This window comes from Arachis stenosperma, chromosome 4 (genome assembly GCF_014773155.1).
Source record: "Arachis stenosperma cultivar V10309 chromosome 4, arast.V10309.gnm1.PFL2, whole genome shotgun sequence".
Taxonomy (NCBI): Eukaryota; Viridiplantae; Streptophyta; class Magnoliopsida; order Fabales; family Fabaceae; genus Arachis; species Arachis stenosperma.
The window spans coordinates 6,173,848-6,183,680 of NC_080380.1; the positions used below are offsets into that span (position 1 = coordinate 6,173,848).

At 39.0% G+C, this 9,833-nt stretch overlaps 1 protein-coding gene across 1 annotated transcript; it reads left to right on the plus strand.

Annotated features, from left to right (window-relative positions):
• The first annotated feature begins 7,827 nt into the window (after positions 1-7,827).
• LOC130976007 (ATP synthase gamma chain, chloroplastic-like) lies at positions 7,828-9,429 on the plus strand. The gene has a single exon (XM_057900734.1). The coding sequence runs from the start codon at positions 7,982-7,984 to the stop codon at positions 9,107-9,109; it is 1,128 nt and encodes a 375-aa protein (XP_057756717.1). The 5' UTR covers positions 7,828-7,981; the 3' UTR covers positions 9,110-9,429.
• Positions 9,430-9,833: the final 404 nt, after the last annotated feature.

Below are 9,833 nucleotides of genomic sequence, written 5' to 3' on the forward strand. Positions count from 1 at the left end.
CTGGTGAGATGAAAGGTTTTTGGCTTCTTATTATTGCTCAAATCGACAGTTCATGATTTTGCAATTGGAGCAAGATGAGGATCCTCCAGCTACGACCGTGCTGGTAGAGGTTCCAACTTTCGATGATACTATGGCATAGTTGGAACAACAAGTATTGGAGCATCACCTTTCTTATAATGCTATGCATGGTACTATTGGCCCTACTACTATTAGAATGATAGCTTCGATTAATGGAATGCTGATTCAAGTGCTTTTAGATGGGGGAAGTTCTAATAGCTTTATTCAACCCCAAATAGCAAACTTTCTGAACCTTGCTGTCAAAACTGCTTTAAAGTTTAAGGTGATCGTGGGTAACTTTGATGTCATGACACTGGAGGGGCGAATCCCTTCCTTAGAGGTAGATTTTCGCGGCTCTACTATGACTGTTACTGATGTATATGTCCTTAATGTTGATGGGGGTGATCTGGTATTGGGCACTACATGGTTGAAGCGTCTTCGAGCTCACATAGTTGACTATGACACGGGCTTCATTAAGTTTTTGCATGAAGGGAAGTTTCTCACAGTTTCTGGTGACGAAAATCCCACACTTATGCAAGCACAATATCATCACATTAGACGATTTGTGAATACTAATGCTATAGCAAAATGCTTTACATTGCAGGTCCAATATGCTAATCAAGAGGAGAGAGGTGGCTTGAAATTGCATAGTGACATGCAACTTGACTTTGCAGCCTTACTGTGTCCACATGCTGCTGTATTTGATACACCTTCGAACCTACCTCCTCCAAGATCCCATGATCATGCCATTTTATTAGTTAAGGATGCTGAACCTGTCAAGGCAAGACCCTATAGATATCCCCACAATTAAAAGGCATAAATTGAATTTATGGTGCAGGATATATTGAAGGAAGGCATTATACATCCTAGCAAGAGTCCATTTTTGTCTCCTATTCTTTTGGTGAAAAAGAAAGATGGATCATGATAGTTTTGTACCGATTATCGCGCCTTGAACAGCATCACAATTAAGGATAGCTTCTCTATCCCAATAGTAGATGAATTATTCGACGAATTGTTCAGAGCTACTGTGTTTTCGAAACTGGATTTGCGTTATGGATATCATCAAATTCTGGTTAAACCAGAAGATTGCTTTAAGATGGCTTTTCGGACCCACCAAGGCCTCTACGAATGTTTGGTCATGCCCTTCGGTCTAACAAACGCTTCAGCTACATTTCAAAATGTTTTTTGTCCTTACTTGAGGAAATTTGTGCTAGTTTTCTTCGATGATATTTTAATCTATAGCTCAATATGGGAGGCTCATTTACATCATTTAAAGTTGGTGTTGCAGCTTTTTTAGCAAGAATGCTTGTTTGTAAAATTCTCAAAATGTCTTTTTGGGGTGTCTACGATGGATTACTTGGGTCACACAATCTCAGGGGATGGAGTTCACATGGACCTGTATAGGGTTCATGCAGTTAAGGAGTGGCCAACACCTTTTAATCCTAAACAGCTTCGAGGATTTTCAGGATTGACTGGATATTATCGACGGTTTATTCAGGGATATGCTTTTTTAGTAGCCGCTTTAACTGATTTACTAAAGAAAGATGCATTTGAATGGACTTCTCTTGCAGCTCAAGCCTTTGAGAAACTCAAAGTGGCTATCTCTTCAAGACCTATTTTGGCGTTGCCAAACTTTGATCTATCCTTTGAACTAGAAACTGATGCTTCGGGTATGGGAATAGGTGTAGCACTCTCACAAGGCAAACACCCCGTTGCTTTTTTCTCCAAGAAGCTGTCCCCATTGATGAAAAGGCAGTCATCATATGTCAGGGAGTTTTATTCAATTATTGAAGCCGTGGCAAAATTTTGCCACTATTTGCTTGGTAAGAAATTTGTGATCCAAACTGATTAGAGGAGTCTCAAGTCCTTGCTAGAACAAGATCTGCATACACTTGAGCAACATAAGTGGCTCCATAAGCTGTTGAGTTTTGATTTTGAAATTCAGTATAAACCAGGTCCAGAGAATATCCCTGTTGACGCTCTTTCATGTTGCTATTTTGAGGTTTGGTCTACATATAAGTCTAATTGGTTGAAGATTTTAAAGCAAAAGGTTGAAGTAGATGCAACACTACAAGAGATTCTACAACAATGCCATACTAATTCTCTGAAGAATCATAATTATTCTTTGAAGAATGGAGTGCTTCTTTGGCATAACCGGGTAGTGGTCTCTGCCAACAGCAATTTAATTCAAGTAATTCTCAAGGAATATCATGATGGTGCACTAGGAGGTCATGCTGGGATAGCTAAGAGAATTGAACGCATTTGTTCCTCCTTTTATTGGCCAAATATGCAGTGCGATATATGCCACTATGTTCTTTCCTTCTCCATTTGTCAGCGAGCTAAAGTGGATACTAAGTTGCCAGTTGGGTTGCCACAACCACTACCAATTTCATCACAAGTTTGGGAGGGTATAGCCATGGACTTTATTGTGGCTCTGCCTTCAGCTAATGGCTACTCGGTTATTATGGTAATCATTGACCGTTTGACAAAATTCTCCCATTTTATTCCACTTAAGCAGATTTCTCTAGCAGGACAGTGGCTGAAGCTTTTATCAAGAATATAATGAAGATTCATGGGTTTCCAAAGTCAATTGTATCAGACAAGGACAAGGTTTTCATGAGTAACTTTTGGCAGCAACTATTCAAACTCCAAGGGACAACACTAGCAATGAGCTTGGCCTATCACCCTCAGTCTGATGGCCAAAGTAAAGTTTTCAACAAATCCCTTGAGATGTGTTTGCATTGCCTCTATTCTGATCAACCTCGAAGATGAATGGAGATACTTTCTTGGGCCCAAAATTGGTATGATACATCCTTCCATAGTAGCATAAAGATGACTCCATTTAAAGCCTTGTTTGACCATGACCCCCCCATCTCTTATGCACTATGAATTCTCCGTCGAGGATGAACCTTCACTACAGGAATTGTTATTGTAGCGGGACAAGCTTTTAGCTTCTCTCAAGATGCACTTGTCGTGTGCACAATATTTATGCAGCAATTTGCTAATCATCGCCAGGAAGAGTTTGTTGAAGGCGATTTGGTGCTGGTCAAATTACAGCCTTATAGGCAACACTCGGTGGCCTTACAAAAGAACCAAAAATTGAGAATGTGCTACTTTGGACCCTTCTTGATCAAGAAAAAGCTAAGTGTTGTCGCATATAAGTTGGACTTGCTACTGGCGGCGAAGATTCATGATGCTTTTCACATTTCTGCTTTAAAGAAGTTTCGTGGAGAACAAAACCCTCCATACTTGCCACTACCGCTTTAGTCCAATGAGGTTGGTCCCGTACTGCAGCCACATGCAATACTTGAGGCGCGAACAATAATCAAGGATGGTCACGAGAACTCTAAGATCTTGGTCCAATGGGGAGAATAGAATGCGATTGTCTCAACTTAGGAGAATGCTGACACTTTTGCCAAAGTTTTTTCTCAATTCAACCTTGAGGACAAGGTTGTTCTCAATGGAAAGGGTAATGTTACGTGTATGAATAAAGGATCAAAACCCATAGCAAGCCATGCAAAACAGAATCATGATGGAATGGTGAATGTAAGCATTTCAATTGGGGAAAAGTTAGTTATGGAAAGGGGACACGTGGAGAATGACTCGCTGCATCAAGGACCAAGAAGAAGTGAGAGAATTAGAACTACAAATACTCGCTTGGAAGGCTATGAAAGGGCATCGTGATGTGGTACTCCTTTTCTCCCTGATAATTCTGTTGTGCTTTCCTCTCTCTCAACTACTTATTCTCTTCTTAATTCCTTCCTCTTTATTTTCTTTAGGTATCCAGCACTCACAATTGACTCTGGCTTGACTTCACAATTATTTCCTTAGTTCTACAATTTTTGTCAATATATTTTTTTGTTTTGTTTTCTTCTTTCATTTACTCACAATTATATGTTACTGTTACATTGACTAAGAATTTTGAATATTCATTGTACCACATTACCAATTCACATCAATATATATACGCATATTTCATCCTCCTTACAATGACATTAGCTAGTCCTTTGCTCTCAAAAGTTGCATATTAGAAGGGGTATAAATGGTGAGGACCCTGCTTCCGTAAACTTGACAATTGGTAAAGCAGTCACAGAGAAGGGAAATACCATAGACATGGCACAATTGTAGGTCCCTTTGTGTTCGCCACACCATGAAACACCTGGAGAGTGTTTTGGCAAACCAAATCAAATTTTATATAGGATTGGCTGTTTGAAATACAAAAGAATAGATGGTTAATTGAAGTGCAGCAAATGATGCACCATACGAACTGACCAAGTTTGTTTGCATTGTTCACGATGGTAGCTTTGGCATGCAATATAGTTGCAAATGTTTGATGGCAGTTTGCAGTGCTCAAATGGTGGGATAAAGAATTCTTCTTTCCATTTGTCTTATGAATAATGCTCTACAAACAAGTTAATTACCCAATTAAGTCCAACTAAGTTGGTATAATCTAATTGACATCCATGCGCCACTATTTGTAACAACCTTTGACTAAACATGCCACTATCTGTAACTGTCTTTTGACGGCTTCTTTCTCTTCTGACTTTGTTTTTTTATTCAAATTTCTTTGCGTTATTCTTCTTCTTTCTCATCTTGCTCTTTCATTATTGTCGTTGTCACCACCACAACGCCACCACTTCCACCTCTATCTCCTCCTCCTCCTCCTTTTTCTTTTTTCATTTGAATTTCTTTGATCTCTTCCTTTCTTTTCCTCCCCCTCCTCCTCCATCATCATTATTATCATCATCTTATCGTTATTATTATCATCGTCTTCTTTTTCTTATATGTATAACATTTCAAATCCATAATATAGCAAAATTCTTTAATGATGATGACACACAAACAAATTCAGTTCAAAAGAAGTTTAGACCAGAATGCATCGAAATAAAATCCAAAATGCACCAAAATTAAATCCAAAATGCACCGAAATTACTAAATGATAGGCATGGCAAAAATCTCGAGCGGGACGGGTATCTGCGGGAATTTACCCGTCGGGGGACGGATACGGGGATGGTTTTTTACCCATGGGGACGGGAGACGGGGACCCGTGTAATAAACGGGGCAGGGGCAGGGATAGAGGTCCCCCCTTCGTGGGGACCCATTAAATTTTTGTATATATGAAAAGTCTAAAATACCTTTACTATCTATATAACATATATGAAATAACCCTAGCTGTCACTCCCAAAATTGAAACTCTTCAAACTCTTCACCCTCAAACCCTCAGCCTCTCCTCTCCTCTGAGTCCTCTCACAAACGCACACATGGTCACCACTGCCGATCGCTACCTCTCAGCCCCTCACCGCCACCTCCCACACCCTCAGTCCCTCATCGCCACCTATCGAGGTCACCCTCACGCTCACCGCAGCAGGGAGTGTGTCTTCACGTCGGAGCCTCGCCGCGTCTTCTCGGTGCCACCTCCTACCCCTCACCGTCAAAATCCTCCCCTCTCACTCTTGAGGTCATTGGTCACCGGCTCACCACATAAATGCATCATCGCGTGCCTAAGTCCTATCTCGTGGAGAACATTGTCATTGCTGAGGAGAATGTCGTCGTCGCCGCTAACCCAACTGAGGAGAACGTCATCGCCTCCTGACCCAACCGAGGTAGCAGCATCGTATCAGAGCCTCTTCGCCATCTTCGCATTTCATTGTCTTCGCGTCAGGGCCTCCTCGCCATCAGAGCATGTTCGTCATCCAACAAGATCATCAGCCTCTTCGCTGTCATCGCGTCAGAGTCTCTTTAAAGTGATTTTGATTATGTTAGACCTAACTCATATTTCTGATTTTGATTGCTGTGATTTTGATTATGTTTTGATTACTGTGCTACTGATTATGTTAATTATTTGCTGTGATTTTGATTCTGTTAACCCTAATTTATATTTCTGATTCTGATTGTTGTGATACTGATTATATTAATTATTTGTTGTGATTTTGATTCTGTTAACCCTAATTTATATTTCTGATTCTGACTGCTATGATTTTGATTATATTTCTCAAATTTTTTCTGTTTTTTCTTTTTTTTTTCCTTTTTTTTGAATCCGCAGATACGTAGGTCCTCGGCAGATACAAGGTCCCCGCTACCATCGTGGGGATGGGGCGGGGACAAGGACAGGTAATGGAGGCGGGGGCAGGGGGCATGTCCTCGCCCCACGGGGACCCGTTGTCATCCCTACTAAATGATAACTCAAAACTCATCCTCTTCGTTGTTCTTCATTATTATCATCTTCTTCTTCTCCTCTTCCTCATTTTTTTCTCATCTTTCTCCTTTGTTATCATCGTTGTTGCCACTACCATCTACCACACCTCCTCCTCATCCTCCTTCTCTCATTTAAATTTCTTCAATCTCCTTCTTTCTTTCCTTTCTCCATCATCATTATTGTTATTATCGTTGTCTTCTCTTTATATATATAACATTTTAAATTCAGAATGCACTAAATTTCTTTAATGACGATGACACACAAATAAATTCAATTTAAAACAAGTTAAGACCAGAATGCACTGAAATTAAATCTAGAATGCACCGAAATTCAAATTCAGAATGCACCAAAACTCAAAACTCCTCCTCCTTCTTTTTCTTCATCATTTTTTTTTCTTTTTTTGTTCATCATCTTCTTGTTTTACCTTCTCATTATTCTTCTGGTTTTACTCTCTTAATAAGAATAAAAACAAAAAAAATTAAACAAAAAAGAAGAAGAAGAAATGCATAATAATACAAAATCACTAAGAGAGAGAAAAAACATGGAAGAAAACAACAAGAGCAAAAAAAGAACGATGATGTGAAGGAAACACGTGAAGAAAAGAAGGAACACGAAAAAAGAAGAGAAAAGGGAAGAAGAGAAAGAAGAAGAAGGAGAAAGAGAAGAACGCGGGACCATTTTACGTAGTTGGAGCTTGTATTCACGTTCTCACTAATGAAATTGATTTTTATTGACCTTGGACCAAATTAATTAGATATGTTTATCAAAAAGACTTAAATGTGTAACATGACTCTTATCTTATAATGAGACTTTAGATTTGTATAACTATTTGTTATTTAATGTTTGTAATTTGTAAATATTTAGTGCTAAAGGTATATGTGGCTATTAGAATTCTCCTCTTAGTTGGTTCATCTTTGAGACAATAAGACTCTTAGTCCCCCAAGTCCCCAACCCCTGTAATTTGTCATGTGAAGTTGTCTAGTCACTTTAATTATAGGCATACCATTGCCTCATAACTCATGATAGAATTGGGAAGAGTTTCAAGTGTATGGAGAATATCAATATTTCAATTGTTTTAATTATTGATCTGAATTATAAAAAATATATATAATATATATTAATTAAAATCAACGTTTAAAACAATTGAATTGTATAAATCTCTATTTATCGGATTTTTTTGTGTTAGAGTTAACAACTTCACATGACAGATTAAGAGCAGAAAAAGCCACAGCTCAAAATTGTGGCATGATGCTTTTGGGGTTCAAACCTCAATTATTACGAGGAAGGTGAAAATTAAGAGTTAAAATATGAATGATACAGTAACAAATATTGAAAAGTCGAAATTGGGACCATTTCACTTGAAACAGATGATTTTAGATGTCATAGTGTATCTAATTTGAAGGAAAGAAAAAAAATATTTTGTGTTACCCAGCCATGTCAGATTGGACCCACAAGAACCACATGTACACAGCAATCTGCTCTCTCCGCCAACCGTCAAAATCGTTATCCCAAAACCTCATCCACTCCCTCTCATTCCCTCCACTCATTCCCCATTTGATACAACCATGGCAAATTGGGCATCTATGAACACAGAAGGAGAGGATAACATCAATCTCAACATAAACCAACCAAACCAATACACCACAACCCTCTTTCTCTCCCTTTCTTTCTGCTGCTGTAATCTACTTACACTACAGAATCCCCAAAAGTACTACTCCATCTGCAATAATGTCTTGCTCCAACCTCACTATGTTGGTATCTTCAAAACCTTCCATTTCTGATGCCTCCAACCTCTCCTTCCGTTCTGTTCTTAATCCTTTTCAGCTCCCTTCACAAAACTCACCCTCATGTAGCCCTTCACGTTCTTCTGTCGCCCCAGTACAGTGTGGTCTCAGAGAGCTCAGAACCCGCATTGAATCTGTCAAGAACACACAGAAGATCACAGAGGCAATGAAGCTTGTTGCTGCTGCTAAAGTCAGAAGGGCTCAAGAAGCTGTTGTCAATGGAAGACCCTTCTCAGAGACCCTTGTTGAGGTCCTCTACAACATCAACGAGCAACTCCAAACTGAGGACATTGATGTCCCTCTCACAAAAGTTAGGCCAGTGAAAAAGGTAGCACTGGTTGTGTGCACTGGTGATAGAGGTCTCTGTGGTGGTTTCAACAATAACATCATTAAGAAAGCCGAGAAAAGAATTGCTGAATTGAAGGATCTTGGTCTTGACTACACTATCATTAGCGTTGGCAAGAAGGGTAACTCTTACTTCCTCCGTAGGCCTTACATACCAGTTGATCGGTTTCTAGAAGGAGGAACACTTCCTACTGCGAAAGAGGCTCAGGCAATTGCTGATGATGCCTTCTCATTGTTCATCAGTGAAGAGGTTGACAAAGTAGAACTCTTGTACACAAAGTTTGTGTCATTGGTGAAATCAGATCCTGTGATTCACACCTTGCTTCCACTGTCACCAAAGGGAGAGATTTGTGACATCAACGGAAACTGTGTTGATGCTGCTGATGATGAGTTCTTTAGGCTAACAACAAAGGAAGGAAAACTAACTGTGGAGAGAGATTCTGTGAGGACAAAGACAGAAGACTATTCACCAATCTTGGAGTTTGAGCAAGATCCTGTTCAGATCCTTGATGCTCTCTTGCCGCTTTATCTTAACAGCCAAGTCTTAAGAGCACTTCAAGAATCACTTGCAAGTGAGCTGGCTGCTAGAATGAGTGCAATGAGTAGTGCTACTGATAATGCTGTTGAATTGAAGAAGAACTTATCCATTATCTACAATAGGGAGCGTCAGGCTAAGATCACAGGTGAAATTCTTGAGATTGTTGCTGGTGCCAATGCTCTTCAATAGGTTACTTTTGGCCACATCATCGTCATCATTATCATGATCCATGGTTGGATTTATTTGTAGGTATCCAATATCATAAAAGGGTGTTGTTACTCCCTTTTGTTACATTCTAATGTTCTTATTTATGACAATTATGAAACTATGCAATTTTTGCACTTCTGAAATGCAAAAAACCTTGTGCACTAAGAGTCTCAACCGGAAACCTTTTGGTTTTTTTGTCAAGTTTTTTTCCCTACTTTTCATCTCACAAATTATGTATGTAATAAAACAGATCTATATATCATAAAAGATTCACAGAGTTCTCTGTGTTGATTTATTTGCAACCACCATGGACATGCTATACTTTTATTTTTTTTGGTAAATAAAGTTTAGGTGGATTTGCCACAGTTCAGTCTATTAAAAGTAGGGTATGCCCCTCAGTTCTATGATTGCTTGCAGAGAATAGAAAACTAGAATAAGAGGATCCTTTAAAAATACAAGGATTTTACATGACAAAAAAGAAAGGTTCTGAATAACACACGACTTCATCTGATCAGCGTCTTGCTTAAGGTATTAAGAAATTGAGGTTTTCATTGAGAAGATGAAACTTGCTTCTTGTTTTTTCTTTCTTAAATATTTTTGGAAGCATAAACATCTTTAACGAGCACTTGTTGCCAAAGCCAACAACATAAACTATGAAACTCTTGAAGTTGAAATCGATTTAGAAGTTTCAAACAAATTATGAATT

What these genes read in the sequence shown, in the direction of transcription:
- LOC130976007 (XM_057900734.1), top strand. Translation starts at nt 7,982, where the DNA reads ATGTCTTGCTCCAACCTCACTATGTTGGTATCTTCAAAACCTTCCATT.